This window comes from Halichoerus grypus, chromosome 7, assembly GCF_964656455.1.
Source record: "Halichoerus grypus chromosome 7, mHalGry1.hap1.1, whole genome shotgun sequence".
Taxonomy (NCBI): domain Eukaryota; kingdom Metazoa; phylum Chordata; class Mammalia; order Carnivora; family Phocidae; genus Halichoerus; species Halichoerus grypus.
Window position 1 is genome coordinate 127249139 of NC_135718.1, and position 26735 is coordinate 127275873.

The following is a 26735-nucleotide window of genomic DNA, read 5'->3' on the forward strand; positions in this document are numbered from 1 at the left end:
TTCTGGTCTCTCCATGGACAGACCTCTAACCGGGGCTTTCGGGGGCCCCTCTTGGCCGGAGGTAGGCCTGGTGTATGGCCCTGACCCACAGGCCTTGCACCTGCTCCTGGGGCTGTTAGAGCTGGACGCTCCCGAAGTCCTGGGCGGGCTGAAAAAGGCAGGGCTCAGACGGCACTCCCCTCACCCTCCTACCGCCTCTATTTTCAGGCTGTCTTCCAGCCATAAGGATCAGCCAGTCCTGCCACGGGGACTGCTCCTCCCCCTGGCTTGTACTGGGCGCCGAGGGAAGGTGGCAGGAGCTGGCTCGTCCCTGTCTGAGACCACAGAGACAGCTGTTACCGCACCCTCTTCCTCCTCATCCCCACCCCAACTCTGTGGCCGGCAGGAAGACTGGACTGGACTCCAGGCCCCCAGGCCCCCAGCGGCCCCCTTGGAGGGCTCAGAGAGAGCCATAGCAGCCTAGAGCAGGGCTGACAGAGGAGTCAGAATGGCTCAGTCAAAGGGCTGCCTGGGAAGGAGGCCTGCCCCCACATGCCCTCCCCATCACCTGGGCCTGGGTCTCCTTCCTTAGGGTCAACCCCTTGTGATCTATTAGGATACAAATCCTCCTGGCGGGAGGGCGTTCTTTCATATTTGTTGTTAACTCTTTAAGGCACATTTGCTTCAAGGAGCTGAAGTGGGTTTGGCCGAGGGAGAGGGAACCCGGTGCTTGGAGAGGGCTCGGGCTGGGTGGGGCGGGGCTCCGGATGGGCGTCCGCACCCAGCCCTTCGTGCTTGCGGGCCTCCCAGCAAGTGTTCGAAGCAGGCTGGCTGGGTGCTGCTATTATAAGATACTTTCATGGGGCGCCTGGGTGGCTCAGTCGTTAAGCGTCTGCCTTCGGCTCAGGTCACGATCCCAGGGTCCTGGGATCGAGCCCCGCATTGGGCTCCCTGCTCGGCAGGAAGCCTACTTCTCCCTCTCCTGCTCCCCCTGCTTGTGTTCCCTCTCTCGCTGTGTCTCTCTCTGTCAAATAAATAAATAAAATCTTTAAAAAAAAAAAAAAAAAAAAAATAAGATACTTTCATAACATTAATGATCGTTTTCCTCCTGGATTCGTCCCCTTTCTTGCTCCCTTAAGCAGACAGCAATGGTGGGCCTCCTGCCTCAGGAGAGGTTTGTGCCAGGGCCCCAGGCCTTTGCCTTCTAAAGGCTGAACCCACCATGTGGAAAAGGGTTGAGGGGACAGAGCCATCTCACAGGGAAAACAGAGACTCCCCCTAGGGTTGAGAAGCCTCTAGGGTAGATTTGGTCTGCGGTCTGCTTCCTCATCATGCCCTAAAGATGTAGCAGGGTCTGGGAGGAGGCCCCAGGGCCCCCCAAGAAAGCGGGGTCTCACCTTGCCAAGGATTCCCGCCCCTTCAACTTTGCATGGAGACAGTGGGGGGCGGACCGGAGGGGACCAGGGGCCTGGAACAATATGGCCTCCTCTGGGGTGGACAGAGCACCTGTAACCTGGGACCCTTAGCACTGCCTGAGACGCAGAGCCTGGCCCAAGCCCAGGGCAGGCAGGCTAACAGAGAGCACCGAGAATAACTGAGGTTGAGGTTCTCCCCATCCAGAGGGATGCAGGCTCAGAATCAAGAGAACGTTGATTTCTAGGAAAAAGGATGACATTTCCTGAGCACCTCAATTGTAGAGGAAGGTTCAGCCCTGTTACACTGTTTTTCCTACTTCCCAGATGAGGAGAATGGGGCTTAGAGAGGGAAGCGGGCTGCCCGAGGCCAAGAGGGCTTGTCCCACCTGCCGTGACTGAGTCAACGACTTTTCTACTAAGCCAGCCTGGTGTCCGGTGGCCACGCTATTCACGGGGTGACCAGGGTCCTGGCGTCTATCTCCATGACCACCTCAGCCTCCAGGTTTGGAAAATGACCCGTTCAGGAGTGAGGAATGTGGCTATATTTAGCCTGATGGACTCTTACCCAAATAGATGTGATCTGAGTGGGTCTCTCCTGCCATCCTACTTCCCCTTCACTTCCCACGCGGGAGAACCAGACTCTCCAAGGTCCTGGTGGGTCAGACATGTCAGGGCTTTCTACCCAAGCAAGACCGTGGAGCCGAGAGTATCAGGAGGAGTCTGCATGCTTGCGGTGGTGGTGACAGGTGGGATGAGGGGAAAGCGGGGTGCCCAAGCTGGGAGGAGTTGGGAGACCAGTCCTGTCTTAGGTAATCATAATGATAGCTAAGATTTATTAAGCACCCACTTATGTACCAAGCTTTATGCTAGCCACATACATACATTTAATCCTCACAGAACCGTATAAGGGAGGTACTCCTACCCTCATTTTACAGATGAGGAAACTGAAGCCCAGAGGGGTTAAGTGATTTCTCCGGGATCACACAACTACTACGTGATAGAACCATAGTGTGAAGCTAGACAGTTTGATTCCAGGGTCAGTGGTCTCAGCCAGCAGGCCACGCTGGGGAGGGAGAGAAACAGCATGCCTGGGACACCTGGAGGGGTTTGTCAGGTCCTGCCCCCCCAACCCCGCCCAGGTCTGCCATGGCCCCATGCTTGTGGTCTGGGAGGGCTGGTCGGGCAAAGAAGGAAAAGAATGAAAACCGCACAACCCCTGTGTGCCACGTGGGACGTGGCGTCATGGCCCTCATCGATGTACGAGTTCTGCAAAGGTTACTATCATGGTCCCCTGTGAGGTGACTGGGGCACAGAGAGTTTAGGAAGCTGCCAGAAGTCCAGGTTGGAGGCAGGTTTGTCTGATGTGAAAGGCCTCTGTCCCCCCTAACTCCCCCAAAGTCTGCACAACTTGGACAGGGCGCCCAGGGTTTCTTCCAGGCTTCCATTGTTCACTACCTCCCCGTCCACAGCCCTGCTCTGTGCGAGGGGTGCAGATTAGGGTGGGGAATGCTAAGCCCCCAGAAGGGGAGCTGAGTCCCTGAAGTGGGAGAGGGCAGGCTCTGAGGTGAGGCCGAAAGGCAGGCTTTCATTTTACTTTGCCAGACCCTGTACGGTGACCCAGGCTTGATCACCTGGGCCCGGCAGGTTCGGATCTCCGAAGAGCAAGGCCAGAGCTGGGGTCCATCTGAGGCCAGAGCCTCCCCAGATAGTGAGGTGGAGTGGGCTGCCGGCCGCAGGAGTTGGCAGGCACATTCCAGACCCTATAAAAAGACAAGTGCCCTGGATGCCAGAGGCTTAGGCTGCAGCCTTGTGCAGAGAACTGCACAGGAACCTGAACCCCAGGAATGTACTGGGGCCTGGCCGAGAGTCTGCTGACACAGGAGGGCTGGCAGGGGTGGGCCCACTGCTCTCTGAGGGCCGGGGATGGGGAGGCCAGGGATGCGGAGGCCAAGGACAAGCTGAAAGGCTGAATCCCGCTAAGCCTGGCCCTGCCCCGGGCACCACCAAGGCCCACCTGACTGGTGCACCAAAAATCAGCCAGAACTTAGAAATTAGGCAAAGGGAGGTCGCCATGTCCTTGTAATGTCATGTTGGAGCATTTTATAACAGGCCTGGCCAAGGACTATTTCACGATCTAGGACAAAGTTTATCAGCCCCGGCCTTATTCACATTGCAAGCCGGAGAATTCTTTCTTGGTGGGAGGGGGCCATCCTGGACATGGTGGGATGTTCAGCAGCATCCCCGGCCTCTACCTGCTAGAGCCAGTAGTGTGGGCACGGTCCTCACCGGTTTCCCAACATTGCCTAATATCCTTCCCCTCGCCTGCCCTTGTAACCCACTGAGCTGAGGGAAGGTACCTGTTCAACTCTCACAGTTCGGTCCTGTAGAGATGCAAATGATTTCTGCCTGCCAGAAAAGATAACCCCAATGGGTTACTGCTTCACTGCCCTGTGGGACATCAGCCAGCTTGGTGTCTAACCTGGTAATCTTATTCCATCATTTCTTTCTCCAGTATCATATACTTCTGTTCCTCTAATTCTCTTTGAATCAGCTTTACCCTCCTGTTTGTTCTCTTCTACGTTGAATTGATCTTTGACATGTGTTCCTTCTTTATTTTAATCGGTCATGTTTGCATGGTTTGAAAAGCGTACTTGGACACAGGATTGCTTTGAGGATGAAGTAAGATAATGTAGCAAAAGCAATCGATTCCCAGTCTGTGCCCAATAATTAGTAACTCTGATCCTTGTTGCTTTTCCACATGGGTTCCCTCAGGCTGCTCAAGGCTGAAATGGTGACCCTTCCAAAGAGGACTTTAACTCAGTCAGGGGTACCCCCTAGGAGCAGCATTCCTTCAGACCTCAGGGAGCAAGTGGGGCTTCAAGGAGCAGAGCTGGCTTGGGAGGGTCTTGGTCTGGGTTGGGGGCTGGGGCCCTGAGCTCTGGTCTTGGCTTCCAACTGCCCTTGGACATCTCACTGCCCTTTTGCTGGCCCCCGTGGTGACTCAGTGTCTAGTCCATCCTCCTGCTTCCCTGACAAATGGTGTCCCTTTGTGACCTGCATCCCCAGCCTTCACTCTCCTGGGAGAATTCTGGGACAGGGCTGTGTTCGACACAGGCTTCCCAAGCCTAAGGCAGGCTTCTCTCTTGGGCAAGTGGAGTCCGGCCCAGGGAGAGGCTGAGGCTGGATGCTCTGAGCGTCCATTCTGGCCTGGGCAGGCAGCAGCTTCACAATCAGGAGAAAACAGGGTTACAGCGAGGGGCTGGGCTCTGCTCTCGTGGACTCCTTCCTGTGCCACTCGCCAGGGAAGCAGGGATGGTCATCTCTCCTGATACCAAGAAAGCCACATCAAGATGCCCAACACAGCCTGCCCACATAACCAGCTGGGCATGTGCGGTGCTTTAACCTCTCTGTGCCTCAGTTTACTCTTCTGTAAAGATGAGAAAAATAATACAACCTGCCTTGTGGGGCTGTTGTGGGCAATAAACGAGATCATGTATATAAAGCATTAGAATAGATCCTGCACATTTGTGAGTGCTCAACAAATACTGGGTGCTGTTGAGGAGGAGGAGGAGGAGGATAATTTGCTGGAGGAGGGGGTTGGGGTGGCCAGGAAAGCCATTCAGATAAGTTGGATGTTTCAAGGAGTGAAAATGAAAAATCTAAGAGAAATCCGGGACAGATAGCGGGTAGGATGAAGAGGAATTTTTTTATTTGGAATAATCCTTTGGTCATAGCCTTTGAATCTAGAACAACCCAAGGGTCTCTGTGACCAGGGCTTTGTGACTGGGGAACCTACTCTGAGGCACTGTGGTTCCTGCATAATAAAATTCCTTATGTTGAGAGAAAGGGCGCTCCAACACACGAGGTCTTGACTCATCCAGTAACTTCTCTCAAGTATATGATGTTACCCCCATGTTACAAATGAGGGGACTGAGGGCACAGAGAAGTTAAATACATGTCCAAGATCACGCAGCTAGTATATGAATGGTCCTGGATTCAAAAGTATACATTGGTAGCTCCAGAACCCACTCTGCTTCCCCAACCTGGCTGATTTCAGAGCCCCTTTCCCCCTCCGCCATGATGCTACACGGCTGGCCAGGACCTCAGCATCCCCGATCCTCTTCTTGCCGTCCTCTGACCCACCGTGTCTCTCCAGAACTCCCCTGCCCTCTCTGAGCCTCAGTGTCCTCTTCTGTTCAGGGAAGACCCAGGTTTCCCCACTGACACAGACCAGGCAGAGTTGGGGGGTAGCTCATCACCTGCAGCAAAAGCTGGGGGGAGGGGGAAGGAGATGGAGAGCAGGAGAAAGCTCCTGGAGGGGCACCCAGACCTTGCAGGGGAGTCTGCTCCACAGACAGGGGTTGGGGTTTCTTTCCCACAATGGAGGGTGCCAACTGCCTCCCGACTCTGTTCTGCACACAAGGCGCCTGTGGGAAGCCTTTCTCGCCCCCCTGACCAGCCCTGCCCCCTACCTCTCACCCCCATCAAATGCTCAGACCTGCAAAGCCAATTGCCCAGTGAACCCTGGCACCTGTATCTCAACACGATTGAAACCGAAAATCACTGTCTCCCTCCTCCCACCTCAGCCTGCTCCTCCCCCGGTGCTGCCTGTCTGGGTAAAGCGATACCGCCACCCACCCTGTCACCTACTCTGAAACCCAAGTGTCATCCTTGCCTCTTCTTCCCCTCCCCCACGCCTCCATCCCCACATCCATCAGGCACCAAGTCCCACCGAGCCATCTCCTCACTATCTCTCAACGTCATCCTCTTACCCGTCATGCCTCAGTTCCAGTCTCCCCCATTTCCTGCCTGGAGCACTTCACGGCCTCCTCCCTCCCCTCCCTGCTTCCTTTCTCATCCCACCCGAGTCCACCCTCTACATGGTGGCCCGAGAGATTTTTCTAAGTCCCAAACTCATCTCTCAACCTCTTGCCTCCAGCATTTTGCTCATGGGGCTCCCTGCTGAGGCTTCTACAGCCTTTCCCCTGGTGTCCCCAGCCCTCCTCCGGGACCAGCTACATAATCGATGGGCCCAGTATAAAATGAAAAATTGTTCAAAAAGTAGGAAATAAATGCCATGAAAGGTGTTAAAATATAAAGCCTTTTCCTTCCTTCCACAGTTTCCTTTTCCTTCCCACATGTTTTTTTACTGCCTATTTACTGTTGTGGGGGGCAAGTGCAGACCCTCACAGGCACTCCCCGACCTCCTTCATGACCCACTGCATGCTCAGTCCGCCACCATCCAGCAGCCAGACATCCTGTCCCTTGGCTAGAGGTGGGGAAGTGGAGGCAGGCATCTCCCTTCCCACAGCCTTGCTGCCTCCACCCAAGGTGGACAGCCAGCACACAAGGGTATGGTTACCTCTGCTCCAGGAGACACTAAGTATCTGGTTGGGGGATACCATAGGCTCCACCCAGCAGTCGTCCACTGAGTGGGCTATGATCCTGTCAGCCCAGGGTGGGGAGACACCCAGAGTCTTGAGACACCCAAGACCCACGTGTACCCAACCCTGAGCCCAGCTCAGGACACCAGTGGGGAGAGACTAAGCAGTGTCTGTCTGTTGAGGTGGGAAGCTGGTAGGAGGTGGCAGGCGGCGAACTGTGAGGGGGCCATGGCTCCAAGCTACTGGGGCACGTCCCATTGTCCCATTGGTCTTCACTCACAAAATAAGGATTCAAAGATGAAATCATTTAAATTTTCTGCACTGTAACCACAGATCATTAAACTCCAAGCATGGGGCCCTTCTGAGTGTGGGCCCCAGAGTGACTGTATAGGCCACATGCCCATGAAGTTGACCCCGTCCTCATCCTTCACATCTCAGGGTAAGCATCTCATCCTCTGGGAAGGACTAGGTCCTCCTCCAATATAATATCAGAGTGTCCCAAATCTTATACATTTCCCATCTCATTTTAACTACTTGTGTAATTGGTTTAATTATAATTATTTGTTTAATTGACTTAATTAATTAAGCCCTGTGAAGATTGGAACTATGTCTACTTGGTTCCCAATTATAGGCCCAGCATGTGCCAGGGATATAATAGGCACTAAATAAATATTTGTTAAATGAATGAGAAAGTTAATGAAGAACTGGTCCTTGGGCCTTCCTTCTTAAAAACTATGGGTTATTTTGGATGACCTAAAAGTCCCTAACTTTTCTCAGAAACCTACAAAGCAGCCAATAGGTTAAGAGAGAGATAAATGTCTGATTTCCCTTCCTTCTGGTCTAATTCCTCTCATTTCCCTCCTGCTGGATTGTACAGAGATGAACATATAATTGACATGTGGGAATAAAGAGGTCACAGCTAGAAACTGGCTCTGTGACTCTGAGTATCACCTACCCTCTCTGGGCTTCACCCCAAAGGGATCAGATTAGGATCCCTCACTGACTGTTAATAGTCTGTCCAACTTTGATATTTGAAGCGATATTCACTGCTTTGGAAAGGTTTCTGGTCAGGTTTTCCTCTTCCAGGAAACTCTCCTGTGCCTGTGAGCTCTAGACCTTACCCAAAGCTTTGTAACTCCAACCCACAAACAAAAGGAAAGCTCACAGGGCCAGGCAAAATTTTTAGGGCAGCCATTTTGTTTCAAGATGGAAGACGACAGTGTAATTTAACACCCCCCAGAGGGCAATTTCTTTTGAAAGTAGTCAACTTCTTAAGGAGTTGAAATGGAACGAAGGCCCAAAAATATGAAATCACGAAGAGTGGGTTGGACCCAGAGCCCTCCTGGATTCAGGGACATGGAATATGAGGCCTGTCTTGTGGAAGGCTCAGCTCCCCCTCCCGGCCCTGGTTGTATGGGCCCTGCCCACAGTTCATCTCACTCTCCTTCCACACTCAGGAGCTCAGAGTTTTTTCTGTTTATAGCCAAGCACACACTTAAAAATCCCAGCTTCTTACCAGCTCAAGATAGATTCCCATGGAAACCGGCAAAAAGGAGGAGAGGCAAAGATAAATACCTTTCTTTCAGGCCCCGGATGCATGTTAATGGGCCTCCTCCCTCCCACCCCTGTGGTACAAATGCAGGAAAAAGCCTGTTGAGATGGTGGGTCCATTGTCTTGTCTCCTCGGGGGCCTAGACAGTAAATGCCTGAGAGCCCTGTTTCTATGACGGCTTCCCCTAGAAGTTCTCATGCTGTCACCACGTGGGCAACACAGGGCTCATAAGACCAGGTCCTAAAGTCAGAGAGGCCTGAGTTCTGTGGCAGGACTTGCATGTGGGGTGACCCTGGGCAAGGTACCCAAACTCTCTGAGCCTCAGTTTCCTTGTCTTTTACATGGATTTAATGGTGTTGCCTCACGGGGCGTAGTTAAGAGAATTAAGAAAGACAATAATGTAAAATATTTAGCACAGAACCTGGCATCCAATAAGCACATCGTAAATGGTAACCATGTTTACTATTATCTAGCCGTTAGGTCAAGTCAGCCCTTTACCTCCACAGGGCTCGGTTTCCTCATCGGTAAACCAGTGAGGTGGGGAGGAGCGAGGACAATTCGATCCTGGAAAATCCCTTCCAGATCTGGCATTTTATGGTTCTGTGTCCATGTTATTGGTGAAGGAGCGAGGAGAACGTGGTATAGAGCTCTAAAACATGTGCTCTTTTGGAATTCCTAGATCCCACTCTCCCAGGAGACAAGTTCCTTCTGGATGAGATCCAGGAAAGGGAAAGTAGCACTAGGCCTCCATTGCTCAGTAGCTGACTTTACTAAGCCTCAGTTCTCATAACTGTCAGATGGCACCACTTTATAGGGTTGTTGTGAGGATTTTCGGAGCTTCCTCTCCTCAGGGGCTTAGCACAGTGCCTGGGCACAGTGAGTAGTCGCTCAGCGCTGGATGGTAACATTACGGAATCCAGAATTAGCAGGTTTACCCTGCAAAGCTGTTGAGTCACCCCGTCAGCCCCGCAGGTGGCTGGGAGGGTGGGGTCTGTATCCTCAGGAGACCATCCACCAGCTCCAGCACCATCCAGGAGCATGCAGTCCACCAAGGGGGCCTCCCCCAGCCTGGGGCTGCAGGCCCGCGGGAGCGGGGGAGGAGGACCTCTCTTACCAGGCCAAGGTTCAGAGTGTTGTTGTCATCTTCTGGCATGGGCAGGTACACGGCCAGGGCCACACAGTTGGCAAAGATGGTGAGCAAGATGATTGTCTCAAAGGGTCTGGTGTCAGGGTTAAGGAGAGCCCTTGAGTGAGGGATTGTGGGATTGGCCCCTTTAAGGGGAGTGGTACAATACAGGCTGATGGGCACCATATTGCTCCTTCCCTGCTCCCCTGCAGGTTATAGAAATGGCCAGGTTCTCCTCGGGAACAGGTAACTTCCACTTAGATGTGATGGGAGCTCGAGGCTCTGGCTTCTGGCTGAGGGCTACTCAGCTTCAAGGGCCAGGAAGACCTAAGGCTCCACAGCAAGCACCTGCCCATCCCCCAGCCCTACCTGCCTGGCTCCTGAGGAGCCATGACTTTCTGAGATTCTCGCCAGACAACTTGAGGGGCTCCCTCAGAGAACTGGCAAGGGACGCTGGGGGCTGAGTATCCGCAGGACAGGACGGGGAAAGGGGAAACTGCAGAGGTGGTACCTGAACACCCCCCTAACCGGAGGAAGGAATGGATAAGCCGACTGAGACAGCAGCCCACCCCGCCCCCTCCCCAGCCACGCTCACACGCCGGCGTGCGCATCCCACACCCACTCACGCCTCGCTCCCAGGCACACCCACCCCCTTCACAGGCATTTCCCAGGGGGCACCCCCAGGCCCATTCCTTTACGGGTGAGCAGCCCAACCCACCCCATAGGCTGAGCCACAGGAAAGCTGGTGGTAGAGGTGGGGCCAGGTTGGGGTGGGACGCCCACGATGCAGAAAGTCTGGACTGACTACCCCCTTCTCTTCCTGCCGGGGTTTGAGAAGAGGTGGGCCCCAGCAGCAGAGGCCTGCAGAGGAGAAGGCGCAGAGGTGCCGAGGATGGAGGAGAGAGAACCCCCCCCCACCGGGGAAACCCGATCCCCCAGGAGACAGGCCAGGAGGAAGAGGCACGGGGCACTCCCTGTCACCAGGTGCAGCTGTGGGCTGCAGGGCCGACTCTGACCCCAGCCATTCCAATTGGTCCCATGTTTTTCTTATCCTTCTGATTAGCCCTTAGTCCCCTTTTTTCTAGGGAACAGCTGGTGGGAGCCCAGTCTTCCAGAACCCTACAGAAATATTTCAAATATTCCTGACCTCTCTCTGAGAAGGCACTTGACAGCCGCTCCCCCCAATCTCCTTCCTCCTTCCCCAAATAACCCAGATATTTTCATCATTCTTCCCCTCAGAGCTAATGCAAACAGAGAGAGGGATTGCAAGTCCCTGTCCCCAGGGTGGTGTGTCTGAGCTAAAACTGCCAGGCATCTCGCCTGCCCCCAGAGCCCCTCACAGCAGCCCTTTGTTCAAGGCCATTTCTCCCTCGACTCCATCCTCAGCTGGACTCCCCTCACTCGGCAATCTCTTTGCCTTCACACCCTCCCACCAAGGGGGGGAGTTTTCTTGCAGAGGCCCCTGCTTTTTTCTCTCCCATCCTGTACCAAAATGAGACTGTCGCCTCAAACCCCTCAGTGAAGCCCCACGATAATGGGATTTGGGCACACCTGCAAACCGCCCCCGTGAGCCATCCGGGCCCCTTCCGCAGATGGTTGTCACCAGGCCTTGGGCCGAGCACTCAGGCCGCAGCGGCCCCGCCAGCTACTCTTTCCTCTCAGCTGAGGCCTTCCTTCCCAAAGGCTCCTTACACCCTCCTAGGGCAGTTCACCCCGTCTCCAAGTCCCCAGTCCCCTCGGGCCCCAAAGTCTGTGATCTGTGACCGCGCCCTGCCTCCCTCTCCCATATCACACGGGCTCTGCCTGACACGCTGGAGGTCCCAAAGGATACTTCCATTCCACGATGCTGATGCAGGCCTTCCTCAGAGGGTTCTGGAGGGTCAAGCAGAACAAGGCCCGGGGTGGCCTTGGCAGAATCTCAGGAACGGGCTTCTTGGGCTGTTTCTTCCTCAGGCCCTCATCCTGGGGTGAGGACGGCTCCATGGCTTTCCTGGTGGTCTCGCTGTCTCCTGCTCCCCCGCCCCGCCGCTCTCTCCTCCCTGCGTCCCCAGTGCCCCCCGCCTTGGGGACTGGACCGGCTGAGCCTGCTGGGCCAAGCGTGCCCTGCTGAGCCAGCCAGGGGGCGGGGGCAGGAGGATTACTCTCCCTGCTCCCAGCAAGTAAAATTAGCCTCCACTGGCTCCCTGCTTGCCTGGCCTGAGCTCCTGAGGCCAGGCAGCTGTCATTCCTTCCCAGCCCAGCCAGTGACATCCCAATATGTCCCTGAGGAGGTTGGTAGGGGGTGGCGGAAGGAACTTTCACACAGGCCTGGGATGGGCTCAGTGGGAGACAGGATGCAAGCCTTCGAGGCTGGGGCAACAGAGCGCTCAGGAAGGGGGTAACCTACGATATGGAGCCCCAAACTGCGGCCGGGCTCCCTTGTGCCAGGATGAGCTTCCCCCTGCTCCCAATCCCACGGCACCCTCCGTAAAGGTGCTGGGTGGCCTAGTCCGGCACATCTACACCACAGCCCCGTCCATCTCAGAACCTGTGGCTAGCTGTCAGGCCAGACCTCGCCACCGCGTGCACACCCCCGTCGGGGAAGGCTAACTCCTCCACACGGGGTGACAGGCTCCCTCAGAAGAACCTCGAACGCGCGCACTTCAGGCACCGCGTGTAGTCACTGTGCTTTGTACCCTCCTCCCTCCACCCCTCCAGCGCCTAACTGTACAAGGGTTGTGTCTCCTGCCTGGGACTCTGGCCCCTCCCTGACGCTGTCCCTGGGATACACTGAGCTCTCTGTAAATACAGTTAGTTGAATGCAGAGCTAACAGAACAGCCCCGACACGGCACCCAGTAAGTGTTCCGAGCTGCAGGTGCGAGTGACAAAGGGGCACCAGCGAAGTGAGGGAGACAACGATCTGCAATCACACAACTCAACAAATCTTTTATTTAGCTTCTTGGTACAAACACAGCGCCATATGGTCCCATTGCCCACAGAGGGATACAGTCTGAGGGGGGAAAACGCAGTCCTCAAGCAACCTGGGGGAAAAAGGATGAAAAGGCCACCCTGGGGGCCAGGGGTGGGGGTGGGTAATCGCCCTCCATGGAGGAAGCCGGAGTGCGCCACCAAGGCACGCACATGGCCTCTTCCCAAGTCTGATCTGGGCGGAGTGCAAGCCGCAGTCTGGCCTCCTTTCCTCCGGGGGGGGGTGGGGGTGGGGGTGGGGTGGGAGGCGGGGTGGGGTGGGGTGGGGGTGGGGTGGGGTGGGGTGGGGTGGGGTGGGAGGCGGGGTGGCAAGCAAGCTCCCAAAGTGGACGCTAGGATTTGAGGCCATCTCGTGGACAGCAAGGGCATGGCTCATCCCAACCAAAGCCCGGCCGGCCTCCTGGGGAGTCGCAGACACAGGGCTGCACCTGTGGCGACGGAGGTCGAGGTCGGAGAGGGCCACCACAGCGGGTGGTGCACAACCGGGAGCTGAGCTCCGACTTTCCGCAGCGCGGGGCTGAAGCCGAGCGGGAGGCCGACCCAAGGGAGGGCCGTGCTGGGTTACCCTCCTGCGGCCTGGAGCGGGCGCGGCGCGCACCCGAACTTCCCCAGGCCCTGCGCCCTCACTGCACCGACGAGGCTCCTCCGGTCTCTGCGGTGCCCCTCTCTCCCCCTCCCTGCACCTCTGCCCCAAGCTGGAAGGAATGAGGTCGGTGGTGGCGGTGGCGGAGGGACGGCGTCGCAGACACCCGAGGGCCGCGGACCCGCAAACGCCAGGGGCCTGAGCCGCACCGCGGGTGACCCGGCAGTCCCCGGGCTGCTGTCGGGAGTGGGACGGCCCTGGCGGGTCCCCCCCCTCCCACCACCACCACCACCACCAGCCCCGGTCCCGATCAGTGGCTGGATTCTTCCGACTCAAAGAACGGCGAGGAGGAGAAGCAGGAGGACTCGGACGAGTCGGGCACCAGGGAGGCGGGCGCCCGTGGCCCGCAGTCGCCGCGGCAGCCGGGCGGGGAGGCGGCGGGCGGCGCGCCGTCGGGGGCCGCGCTCAGCAGCTCCTGCAGGTGCTTGATGTAGCGGATGGCGGCGCGCAGGGTCTCCACCTTGCTGAGCCGCTTCTCGGCCAGCGCGCCCGGGAGGTGGCCGCGGAGGCGCGCGTAGCCCTCGTTGACGCACTTGACCCGCTGCCGCTCGCGCTCGTTGCGCTTCTGGATGAAGGCGGGCTCGAAGGGGTAGTCGTACACCCCGAAGGCACCGGCGAAGGGCACGTAGGGGAACACGCCCGCGTAGGCATCGTAGTACTGCGGCTCGGCCGGGCCCGGGTACAGCAGCAGGGGCACGTCGCGCAGGGGCTCGGCGGGGGGCAAGGGCGCCCGGCGCGGAGCGGGCACGACGCCCAGCTGCATGCAGCTGGGGGGCGCCAGGGGCCGCCGGTCCACCAGGGCCCGGCAGAAGTTATTGTTCATGGTGCCGCGTGGAGCTGCACCCAGAGGCAGACCCTCCCCGAATCGGCCCTGCCTGGGCTCTGCGCGGTCCCGACCACAGGGACGAGTCACATCGCCAGCAGCGGCCCCGGGGTACCAGGATGGGTTAGGGCTCCTCTTGGCCCTCTGGGGTGGCCTCCGAGATCTCCCTGACAGGAGTCATTGCTGTGGCCTTAGTGTGGCTCCTGGCAGAGGCTCAGCGGTTCCCTCTCCGATCCAGCCGTGGCGCCGCAGAACTCCGGGGACCCCTGCCTTCTTCCGTGGCGCCCATGGGCAGGGCAGCAGGCCTCGGCACCCCGGCTCCTCCTGAGCCCAGCATGGGCACCTCCCACGGGCACTAACCCTGGGACTTCATACTTGGGGCCACGGGTGCCCGGTTATTCTTCCTCACGGCCTTGGGGATCCCCCCGCCGCCCGGGGCCTCACAACGGCGGCTGCTGTGAGAAGTGTGCCCGCTCAGCTCAGGGAAATGTTTCTAAAGAAGAGGAGAGTGAACATATCAATTAGGAATTGTATTATGGGCTCTTCTGTGTCACCCCCACCCCCACCCTCCAGGGGGATCATAAGCATCCCCAGCCGAGGCAGTGTGGCTGCTGAGGAGGAGGAGGATAGGGGCAGAGCTGGGTTCAAACCTGTGTTCATCCTTTCATGGTTGGGGGCCTCTCTGCATCCTGGTTTCCACATATGGAGATAATTCAACATCCCTCACAGGAGATTAATAATAATATGTGAGAATCAAATGAGAAAAAATATGCCAAAAAACACCTCCTGGGCCTGGCTTATAAAAAGCGCCCAATGACCCTATGATTTAGCAATTGCACTACTAGCTATTTACCTAAATGACACAAAAATACGAATTCAAAGGGATTCATGCACCCCGATGTTTATAGCAGCATTCTCTACAGTAGCCAAATTATGGAAAGTGTCATTGATAGATGAATGGATTAAGAAGACATGATGTGTGTATATATATATACACACACACACATATATAATGGAGTATTACTCAGCCATAAAAAAGAATGAAGTCTTGCCATTTGCAACAACACAGATGGAGCTAGAGAGTATAACGCTAAGCAAACTAAGTCAGAGAAAGACAAATACCATATGATTTCACTCATGTAGAATTTAAGAAACAAAACAAATGAGCAAAGGGGAAAAAAGAGAGAGAGAGGCAAACCAAGAAAGAGACTCTTAACTACAGAGAACGAACTGCTGGTTACCAGAGGGAAGGGGGTGGGGCGATGGGGGAAACAGGTGATGGGGATTAAGGAGAGCACTTGTGATGAGCACCTTGCATTGTATGGAAGTGTCGAATTACTATATTGTACACCTGCAACTAGCATTAAACTGTATGTTAACTAACTGGAATTTAAATTAAAACTTTAAAAAAGGGGGGACCTGATGATGTCATTTCCTTTGAGAGTGGGGATCAGGTCTTGGGAGGGATACCTTCCAGGGCCTTCCATCTAAGGGCTCAAAGACTGCTTATTGAACTAGCACAGTGGCCACCACAAGTCCACCAAGGGGGGTAACTCTTTCCTGAAGGAAGTGAATCCGATTCCGAGAGACTTGGGTGTTGCTGGGACTTTCACAGCCCTCTGCCCAGTGGAGCGGCAACACCAAAGCCTTCTGTGCCCCGTGCCCGTGGATCCAGGCTGCACCCTCCCACCCCGTCCTGGGCTTCTCCTTGCGGCACTTAACGGAAGTGTCTATTCTCTCACCTCTGTGTGCCCAGAGCCCGGCCAGCTCCTGGCCTGTAGCAGACGCAGCACAAATGCTCGTTGAATAACCAGCCGGAGGGCTAGGCAGCAAGTTGGGCTTGTCAGGGTTGGGCTCGGTTACACTCAGCCTTTCCCAGGCTCTAGGAAGCTGCTACCTCAGAAATAAGTGGCCCGCGTCGAATTTACAACCCTCATCCCATGTGGTTAGGGGATTCAGCCTGAGTGTCATTTCCTCCAGGAATTCTCTCAGGCCCTGTTCTCCCCACTTGTGTGTGTCCCCAGTGTCCTACAAATGCCATCTTAGCCCCTGTCACACTACTCTATCATCGTCCTCCTCATGGAAGATGGAGTGACTGAGCGAGCTGCACCCACACGGGGAGAGATGGGGCAGCAGGAGGTCTTGGACCAGGCCTTTCCATGAGACAGAAAGGGGCTAGCTCTCTCCCTGACAGGGGGAGGTTGGTGACTCAGATTCCTGGGGGAGTCTCCTTCTGCACTTTCTCATCTTAGTCCTTAATTGGGTCCCAACTCTGTCGCCAGCTAGCTCTGCCCTTGCTGAATGAAAACTGGGAACAATGAACAGCGATTCTAAGCGTCATGGAGACTTGCATCTGCTCTCAAGAGTGGAAGCAAATGCGCCAGACATCAGGACAAATTCACACATCCCTCCCCTGCTCAGCATTTCAGGGCTCCCTGCTGCCTTCGAGGGAAGGTTCTAGAAAATCTCTTTCCAACAGTCTCTCAGCTCCATCAGGACCAGTCTCCTCCTGTCACTCTCTGCTCACTCCTGACCTCTCTCCTTGGCTTCTACTGACAGGCCTTGGGACCCTTTTCATAGCTTTCTTGATTTTCCCCATTCCTGCCAACCTTTGAGGGAGCTCCCGCCCATGCTGACTGCCTGAGCTCGGCAGCTCCCAGCAGGGACTCTCAGGGTTGTGCCTTCTGAGTCTTCAGCCAGACCGTAAGCCACCAGAGGGCAGGGGCTTGGCCCTTCATTCTTAGCTAATGCTCTCTGCCCCTTGCCCAGTGTTCGGTACATAACACTGCTGAAAATTATTTGCTAGCAGTGCCCTGTTTTGGTAAAAACATGAGATCCAGACTGTACCCTCCCACGTGACCCCTGTCTATTCAAATTTGATTTAATTATTCAAATTTAATTTGATAGAGGTCAGAAATTTATTTATATCTAGTGACAATTTTACAAATATAGCTTAATATCTATTTGTGTTGACTCAATATTCAATACTTATTTACGTTCCAGACATACTGTTTCCATTTTTTTCATAAAACCATTCAGACAAGTGACAAACAAGAAAGCTCCCAGCCTTACGGCCCCTGAGGCACTTCTCTCTACCGTCAGGAAAGAGCTCGTAACCTGGCCGGGAGCCCAGGTGAGGACACACCCGCCACTGCATTGTGTTCTTCTTCTTCTGCCATCGAACCCCCCACCCCAGACCAGAAGCCGAGGACACAGTGTGGTAGGTTATCCCCGAGAGGCAGGAGAACCGTTCACTCAGCACTTATTTACTGGGGCCCTTGTGTACACGAGGGGTCGCTCTGGGCGCTGGGATAGAGCGGTGAACAAAACACCGTAGTGAAATAACAGTAATGATAATTCTAGCTGTTATTTATTATTTGTGATGTGCGAGGCACTGTGTTACGTGCTTTCCATGGACCGTCCCATTTAACTCCTACACCATTCTTGTGAGGTCAGTGCTAAGATCACCCAGTTTTAAAGGTGAGGAACCTGAGGCTCATAAAGGTTAAGGTACTGGTCCAAGTTTCCACAGTTGGTAATTTCATAAACTAACAAATCTAAATGACCATACCCTTCTTCACCCCTCTCCCAGGATGTCTCCCCACGGCTTCACATTTGAACCAAAAGATCAGAGGAGCTTGTTTTGACCTAACACAAGTATCTTATTAAATTATGATTCCTGTTGGAGGGGATGTCCCCCTGCAGATCCGAGTAATCGTGCTGTGATTGAGCATCTGCTCTGGTGACAGAGGTTCCACAGGTCACCTTGGTCAACCTTGGGAAGGGAGCGCCCCCTTGAGGATATTCTCAGGAGGGTGGCCGTGGAGCTCTGCTGGTGGAAAGGCAGGTAACTGGGATGTAATCAGACTGAGTCAAGCCCCAGGAGCTGTACCCCAGGGAACCTGATAAAGAGCCCCCTTGCCTGAGCTCAGACACCCTGCATAGTGGGATGGTGCACACTCAATGATCTGCAGCCTGGTCAGGATCTGGTCAGCAGCCAAGAACTGCTAACCCTTCCGCTCAGGCCGCCGGACTGGGCAGAACCATTTGCTAACAGTGCCACCGTGTGGCGAAGACAAGCAATGGCAGTAGCTGATCGATGAAATTCCAGGTCAGGATCTCCTGACTGTGGAAGTTTTAACCAACTTCCTGTTATGACTCCCTTTGGGAACTGTGTTTCCAGATCTTTTGGAAATCTAGGGGGACAGGAAGACGCTCCCCAATGAAGAGTCACTCAGTCTTCTGTTAACATGCACGAATTCTCTTCCTGAGTTTGTGGATCAATTCGCATCCCTTAAACTTTCATTATATACAGATACATAAAGTACGTATAATCAAGCATATTTTGTGATTTGTTTTGAACAGAAATTAGCACATTGTGTTAGTATTAGGCAACTCACTAGAGAGAAGTGTGGTTCAGAAGTCAGTGTAGGAAATCCCCCCACCCCCACCCCCACCCCCTCACCTCCCCCACCACGCCCCCCATTCCCGCACAGCTTAGCAGTGGTGGTGACTATTGACTGGGTCAAGTTCAACCAACCCATAGCCTGCTTTAAGTAGCCACAAAATAGCACCCATGGGCAACACTGTCCGTGTTTCAAAGGGGCCCTGGCTCCTCTCTGGGACTGAGGGCATTCCTTGCCTGTGGCATTCCCCCCCCCCACAGTTCTGCCCCACTCCAGTTTAATTTCACCCTGGCATGGCAGAGCAGATGTGCTTGGCGAGAGGCCACCTGATATTCTTCCATGAAGCTCACTTCATGACGCAAGACACTGAGCTTCCCCTTTTAGGACCTCGATATGTTCACACCATACAGCTGCTTTGTTAAGGGCCGACTGTCATCAAGTTATTATACAAAGGACTCCATCACCCCCAATCCAACTTGTAACAGAGAGAGTCAGTTGCCAGAGGGGGTGTCCTGGGCTTCCTCCCCAAAGCCTTGCTCTTCCTAATTGTGCAGCATGTAGCATTAGCCCCACCAGTCTTAGCTACTTGTCACAACCCCCCGGGATGGCACATTATTATAACTCCTTGCTGATGGTGTCGTGAGCACTGCCTGCCGACCCCTGTCCCAGCCCTGCCCCAAGTGTCCAGTGGCTACTCAGCCCCATCTCCCCACTTTGCCTCCCGCTGTACTCTTGGTGGCCCACGGGCAGCCAGCGGGCGCTCTCCCCAGAGCACCTCCTGACACCGCTTCCCGACCAGGTTGTCAACTGGAAGCGAAAGAATGCCTGTCTTATACTTCTAAGACAATAGTATGTGCTCAATAAATGTTTGTTGATTGACACTGGGAATCCCTGGGGAGGGCTGAACCATCATTTATCAAACAAAGGGAGATGTGAACTTCCAAAAGGCTGGACCACTTAAGGAGCAGGTAACCTACTTTTCTACCTTTGTAGCTTCTCTCACTGTCTTCACTGGGACTGGAGCCAGAGTGGGGAGTCTGAGGTCAGAAACTGGCTGGACATGGAACGCATGGCTTCAGCAGTGGGTTTGGGGGAAGTGAGTTCATGGTCCTCTGCTTCTCCTAACACTCTGAGAGATTCCTGCAGTTGACAGATCCAAGATGGTGCTTTTCAACACCTGAATCGAGACTTCTTCCAGAGCCCTGCCACCCCCTGCTGCCAAAACCTGGGAGGATTTATAAGGAAAGCAAGCACTCAAAATGACAGAGTGGGGGGCCTGGCTGACTCAGTCGGTGGAGCATGCAACTCCTGATCTCAGGGTCGTGAGTTTGAGCCCCACACTGGGTGTAGAGATTAGTTAATTAAAAAAAATGTTTTTAAGGACAGAACTCATTGGCTTTGTGCTGTCGTCTTGCACATCCCCCGGCCTCTAGCAAGGTGGTCAATAAAACTTTTCCCCAAAAGCTCCATGGTCAAATACCTGGAGAAATGCAGCCCCCTTTATTCCCTTTCCAGGAGATTCACAGAGTCCATTAGCATCCCAGAGAAAGCCCTGCAGTAAAGAAAGCTGTTTTTGGTTAACTCAGAAATTCCCAAATGGACCTCAGAACACTTCTTTTTCCCTCAAGCCTGCTAACATCAAATAGAATACATTTCAGGGAATTGTACTTTAAATCTCCAGGATAAATATGTACTTTGTCTTTTTTAAGTAAGAAATGTCACAACCTTCCTTGGGAGTCTGTCTTATAGCCTCTAACTCTTTCTAGAAGGATAACCTCACCACTCCCACCATATTCATATGCAACACCCCCAAATATATGTATAACATACATAATCATTTCAGAATCTCAATGATATGACACTGGATCTGACCAAGGAGAAGGGGCAGCCAGGCCCAGTGACCACACGCCCACACTGTGCCTTTGGAAGGTTAGAAACTGCCTTGTCCTCTGGGCAGAAGCAGAGCTTGTGCAGGCTGATTTCAGCCCCTCTGCCCCCACCCCTGCACGGGACGAGGCAGCACTGCAGTGGCCTCAGCCCCAGAGCTGCCTAGCCTCCCACGGCCCGCCACGCCATCCTTCCTGCCTCAGGTTCTGGAAAGCTCTGGTTGCTCCTGAGCAACCTGTGTGCACCACTTCCAGCGAGAGAACAGCACTGCAGACCTTTGGCGTGGGCTGACGGAGACCTGTGCTCAAGCATGGTGTCACCCCGCTGAGCATCTCCAAGGAGAGGAAAGGAGTGGGGAAAGGAAGCCTGATGGGGATTAGGTGCCTTCTGATGTCGGATACTTTGCTTGCTGCTCTGCTCTCCCTGGCTTGTGTGACCCTCACCCGCTCACACTTCTACTTCCAGAAGAGGAAACGGAGGCTCAGAGAGGTGAAGAGAGCTGCTCAGTGTCACACAGCTTGGGTGCCATTTACCAGAGTTGGGTCAGGTTGCTACAGCATGTGTCCTACTGTCTGTCAATTCACCCACCGAACACCTCCTGAGCTCCTTCCAGGAAGCTGCTGTGGGATGGGGCCCAGCACAGGACAGCCGCAACTGCTGTCCCCAGTTTGGCAGAGGAAGGAAAGACTGCATGTTGGTAACAGTGCCCATCCATACCTAGCGCTCTCCTATGTGCCAGACACGGTTCTCAGTGTGCTCTCCTCACAGCCCCAGGAGGCCAGCACGGACAGTATCCTGTGTTACGGGCGAGGACGAGAAGGCTCAGAGAGGTTAAGCGTCTTGCCCAAGGTAACACAGCTGTACAGGACAGAGCTGAGATTCATATCCAGGTATTTGGGCTCCTGAGTAAGCACCACTCACCATAGTACTTATAGGGAGAAATCCCACCAGAGACGCAAAAGCAAACAGAGTTGAGAGGAGAAGGTAAAGACAGCCAGCACGACGTGAAGGAAAATCACTGTGCTACTCTCTCAGCTCAGCTCCTGACTTCCCAGAACTGGGACGTGGGGGCAGGAACGTATGCCTGATCTGTTTGGTGATCAAATGGGTAAGCTTGTAAAATCACTCTGTGAACTACAAAGTTCCAGACAAATGGAAAAGGATTTTAATTATTAATTATGTGATTGCCATTTTAAAAGAAGCGGCCACCAATCGGGTGCCATCTCTCTCTACATGTTGGAAGGGTGAGAGCTAAGGGGTCGGGAAGATTCTCAAATATCCTTTCAAGCCTGCGATGAACATTCTTGCATTTACCACCAAGGGACCCGCTAGATCTACCTTCAGAAACAGTGACCTGCTGGCTCAGGAGCCATTGAGAGCTTGGAATTCAGAGCACGGCTGGACAATAGCTAACTTATAAGATTTCCTCCATCTTGGCCACTATGGTAAATGACACAGATAGGTGTGCTTGCACACACACACACACACACACGCACGCACGCACGGCCAGTGATTTAATCCTCACTACAAGGTAGGTACTCTTATTATCCTTATGTTGCAGATAGGAAACTGAAGCACAGAGAGGTAAGGTAACTTTCCTAAGGTCACACAGCTGATAAATATTAAACTTGGCACTTAAGAGAAACTGGCATACACCTTGAGACTGGCTAGGCATCATCCTTTTGTCCGGGGGTGTCATTTTTAACAGCCTAAGAGAATGAGTAAAACGAAATTCAAAAGAAGAAAGACCATTCCAGTCATTGCTCTGTCTACCCACACTCCCACCCTTGTCCCCTGCTGTCAGTGACACCCAAAACGGGGAGGAAAGACGCTACAGTCTAGAAGCCAGGACATCTGGAGTCCTCTGGATCCAAAGCTACCAATAAGTACTAATGTGACTTGGTGGACAAATCTTACCATCAGACAAAACTGCTCCTTCCCTAGCCTTCAGAGAGGGTGTGAGTAGAAAGAGCTCAAAGGAGCCCAACAACCTCATGGTGGGGGTAGGGGTGGTGTTAGGGTTGCAGGAGGGCAGGTGCAGAATGAAAGGCAAAGGGAAGGGACCCTGGTCAAAATTTTGAGGGGAGCCCGGTGTTTAAGCTGATTCCCCTGGCTGAAGGAATACCAACTGCTTCCAAATGCAAGTTACTCTGATTCCTGCTCGGACCATTACCTAATTTCAAAGACAAAAACAAGGAAGGAAAATCATCCTATGGATGCCTTAAAGGCGTGGGGAGCATCAACCAGGCAATTCTGCAGGAAAGCTCGGACCGAGAAACTGGAGCTGGGCCTGAGCTTCCCCCAATGGGGAACAGTCGGTTGCAGGCTAGGCACACGGGCCGAGAGGGCACCATGGAAGATGCCCCCGAGGGTGCTGCTCTCCAGAACCACCCCCTCAGCCATGAGCGTGGCAGTGGCCTCCCTGGGCCTCCTGCCCTGGGCCCAGCACCCACCTCAGGCAGAGACCTGGGCTTTAGGGCCCATATCATTGCCGACTCAGGGAACAGAGGAAAAAGAGACTCTCACCCCCTCTGCCACAGAAGAAAGTTGCCCTCGTAGGCGATGGCTATTTCATGGGTAAAAAGTCCCTTTGGGTCCCCGAACAAAAGTCTGAGATTCCAACCTGAGGCCCCTCCCAGCCAACTGTGCCTTGGGATCCTGGCTTTGCCACTTCCCAGCTCGAGCAGCCCGAGCCACCCTGTTTTATTTTCTCTTCTGTAGGTGAGGGACAGTGGTGGCACTCACTCCCTAGGGTCACTGTGCAGGTCCCAGAGGCCCTGGGTGAGAGCATCGTTGGGTGCCGCCGGACTGGCCAGCTGCTGCCACTGTGGGTGGGAACTGCTCTCCAGGCTCTGGTCCCGCCCCTGCAAATCCTCCAGATGCACGGAACCAGTTTATCCCCTAAAACGTTACTTCGATTGTGTTGCCCCCCGCCTAGACAATTTATAACTCTTACAAGCGTACACCCTCTTGCCCGGCACTGAAGGTCCTCAGCGGTATGCCGTCCTCCTCATCCTCCGATCTTCTGTCTCAGCACATCACCAAATCAGCCCTCGCCTCCAGTATGACCCATTTTGCCACACCAGCTACCTTCTCCCCACGACGCCCAGGTCACTCCCCTCCTGAAGCTTCAGCCCCTGCCTTTCTACCCATCCAAACTCAACTCCTCCTCTGGAACCAGTTGGAGTCTGTCCTTGTCTGTGGAGACTTCTCTGCCCCTCCCATTCTGTTCTATTCTTTCTCTTTCTCCCCTGAATCCTAAAGCCCTTGCATGTTGGTCCCTCACTGGCCATCATAGGCTTGGGGACCTCTCTCTCTGCTTGCTGATGACCTTGCTGATGACCTTGCTACAGGTTTGCATCTTGGTCTCTCAAGGAGCAAGGCAGGATGGTGTCTCATGAACCTCAGCATCCTGCAGGGCCAGTGCTGCTCCTGACACCGGGAGATGCCCCAGAAGGAGCCTAAATGTGGAGGGGCGATTCAGCGGCCAAGCGCATGGTCATATGTGAGCGCCGCCCACGTGATCCACAGAGCATTGCGGGGACGCAGGCGCTCACGAGCCACATCTAGTGTGTCTCGCGGGGGGTGGAGCAGCTATACAGACCTTCCGCGCCTGAAAATACAGGACTTTTCAGTCCAAACTGCTTCCTCTGGCAGCAGGATAAAAAGCACAGGAACCGAAGGGAGGAAAGACAGTGTTTTAACGAGGACAGAATCTTGGCTCACTTCACAGGGAAGGGGTCTGCAATTTATTGGGCACCTACCATGTGCTAGCAACGTATTTAATCCCCTTGTGCTAACTTTTCTTCCCTGTGTTGCAGACGGGGAAACTGAGGCTCGGAGAGCTTCAGTGAGACCACGTTTCTAGGAAATAGCAGGATTAAAAAAAAAAAACTTATGTAGAACTTACTCTGTGCTAAGCACTGGTCTAAGCACTTCTCTCGTTTGATTCTCACAGCAGCGCTGTGAGGTAGATATTACTGACCCATTTCACAGGTGATGGGACAGAGACCCAGATAAGCAAATGGCCTGTGGTCACACAGCTACTAAGTGATGGAGCTGGGATTTGACCCAGACCGTCTGCTCCAGAGGCCGTGCCCCTAGCCACTGCCCTGTACCACCTCCAGCCTGCTCCCACGTTCAGGCACAGGCTCAAGCTCTCCCCTGTCCAGACCCTTCCCATTTTAGCTGCTTTCCAGGAGACATTACCCCCAGCTGATTTCCACCCAGAAAAGCCATGCTTTAGTCTCTGGACACTGGCAGGCATCAGGCATTGGGCTAAACCCAGTAGCAATGGACTCTCCCAAGATCAAGTCCACGGAAAAATTCCCAGTTGGTGGCAAAGCCCCTGGCAGCACAGCTAATCTCGCCTTGCTCCCCTCAGAGATGGGTGCTGTTACGCCAGCCAGCAGGTGGCTCAGCTCTGCTTTCCTTTCCTTTGGGGAGGAAAGCCATCGGGGGTGACTAAGCCCTGAGTAAACTGTTCCCAGCCTCACTCCCCCAGGCCGGGTGGGGCCGGCACTGTTTCGGCACAAAACTCAGCCCCATCCCTCAGCCCCGACCTTTGCACAGTTACCTCTCCGGGGAGCACTCCGTCAGCACGGCTGCTGTCGCTCCCAGGGATCTGTGGCTCGCGGGCCTTCAGGGGGACAGAGGGATCTCCGGGGCTGCCCCCCTGCCCTGCGGTGCCGTCGGCAGCCTCTGGGCCGGCTTCCCTGCCACAGCATCAGGAGCCAGGTACACTTTCCTGATTAAGCTTCAAACGGCGACACACCCAGAAGGGGAGGGAGGAGGGCGGTGGGGGTGGGGGGCCCCTCTGATCTGGGATCCACTCCCAAGGAGGAGAGAGGGCCACTCTTGGCCTCCTGTGATTGGCTGCACTGTGTCCAAGCAAGACAAATGCAGCTCCAGCTGGAGCCAAGGGCGAGTGGAGATGCTGTCGTCTCAGGGTCCTGCCCAGCTGAGGGCCAAGGGCGCGGGAGGGTGGGCGGGGGTGGGGGGGAACGGCACACCTGGCCCAGGCTGGCCAGGAGGCTCCAAGCCTCTAAAATGGAAATTGGTTTGGAATTAGAGCTTAGGAAATGCCTCCTGAGTGTGCAGGGCGCAAAGCCCAGGAAGGCGCAGAGAGTCTCTTCTCGTGGGGGCGGTCCTTATGCTTAGGGGAAGACAACCCTCTCTCTGGAGTGGCTTTATGACCCCAGTTTGGGTGTTGGGAGCTGTTGTGATCACTGGGCACTCCTGGGGGTGAATGGGGCACTCAGCGGGGTGCAGTGGCCCTCCAGGGACACGGTTCCAGGGCTGGGCTTACTTGCACTGCCGGGCTGGGGGCTGCCGTGTGCCACTGGGGACTACCGGGCCGCAGAAGGCTATTCCACAAAACTGCCTCGTGCCAGAGCTGGAGGGGCCCCTTGGAGGCCGCCCAGGCCACGGAAACTGGCACCCAGAGAGGCAGGGCTTGCCCTAGCACACAGCCAGCTAGTTTAGCCTTCTGCAAAGCAAGAGCCCAGCTCCGGCCAAGCTTACTGACTTAGACGAGGTAGAGGCGTGGAGACCTGTGTTCTAGCCTCTGCCTCGTCACCCTCACCTCTGCGGTGAATCCCATACTGTTTCCTTGCACGAAGTGCCTGGGGAGCCCACGGGAGCCCTCTCAGCAGCAGGGGAAGACACTCCTTTCCCTCAAGTGGTTACAAACTACACCACGGAGCACTTACTACTCGTCAGGCCCTGTTCCGCTCACACGTGCACACCGACCCCTTCCAATACCCCGCGAGATAAGCTAATATTCCCACTTCTCGGTCGAAGAAACGAAGACAGATTCATTTGCCCAAGTTCATAGGGCTTGGAAGAGGCAGCGCGGGGACTGGGCCCTGGGCGGCCTGGCTCCCGTGTCTATGCCCCTGACCACTGCGCTATAGTGTCCTTTGGTGGGTCCCAGGTCGAGGGTTTCGGGGCGTGGGTCCCCTTGGTGCCTGCTCTGAGCTCCCCTGGCCCTGCTACACCAGTAGAAGCTAGAGAAGACCCTCCTTCGCTACTGACTGGCACCCCCCTTCAACCAGGGGGAGACTGAAATCTAGGGAGATTGGGTGGCCTGCAGATGGCAGGTCTGAAGGTACTTGAGAGAGCGACCACTTCAGGGGTCCCAAACCAGCATCATCAGCACCCAGCCTCTTCCAAATTTCTGCCATTTGTACTGACTGTTTCACTAATATTTTCTTCATATGCACTCGCGTCCCCCCTTCTCACTTGTACCTAGCACCAGTTTCCTCGAAATCATGAAATTTATGTGCTGATTGCGTTTTTTTCCTAATACTCATTAAAATAATTACATAACTACTAGAATGAAAAGTACTCTTTGGGGAACCCCTACAATCACCACGCTCACATGAACTGCTCTTTGGGTAACAATGGGCTGGGTGTCCTCATTCTATCCGGAGACGCTCAGGCTCAGACAGGAGGCCTGCTGTTTGAGGTCACCCAGCAAGGAGCAGCAGAGCCAGGGCGGGACCAGAGCTCCTGACTCCCAGCCTGAAGCCCTGCCCTCCGTGTCCACCC

The 26735-nt window shown here is 54.7% G+C and overlaps 2 protein-coding genes across 2 annotated transcripts in view; both read right to left on the reverse strand.

The window, feature by feature from the left end:
• The window catches only part of CACNA1S (calcium voltage-gated channel subunit alpha1 S), a 68720-nt gene extending 57224 nt beyond the window's left edge, over positions 1 to 11496 (reverse strand). The window contains exons 1-2 of the mRNA XM_036086684.2: positions 11288 to 11496; positions 9445 to 9550 (exon numbers count right to left, since the gene is read on the reverse strand). Coding sequence (XP_035942577.1) covers positions 9445 to 9550; positions 11288 to 11439 — 258 coding nt within the window. The 5' untranslated portion in view covers positions 11440 to 11496. The remainder of the gene's footprint in view (positions 1 to 9444; positions 9551 to 11287) is intronic.
• Positions 11497 to 13316: 1820 nt separating this feature from the next.
• ASCL5 (achaete-scute family bHLH transcription factor 5) lies at positions 13317 to 24955 on the reverse strand. The gene is made up of 2 exons (XM_036086691.2): positions 24760 to 24955; positions 13317 to 14383 (listed from the first exon to the last, which is right to left on the reverse strand). The coding sequence occupies exon 2, from the start codon at positions 13888 to 13890 to the stop codon at positions 13318 to 13320; it is 573 nt and encodes a 190-aa protein (XP_035942584.1). The 5' UTR covers positions 13891 to 14383; positions 24760 to 24955; the 3' UTR covers position 13317.
• Positions 24956 to 26735: the final 1780 nt, after the last annotated feature.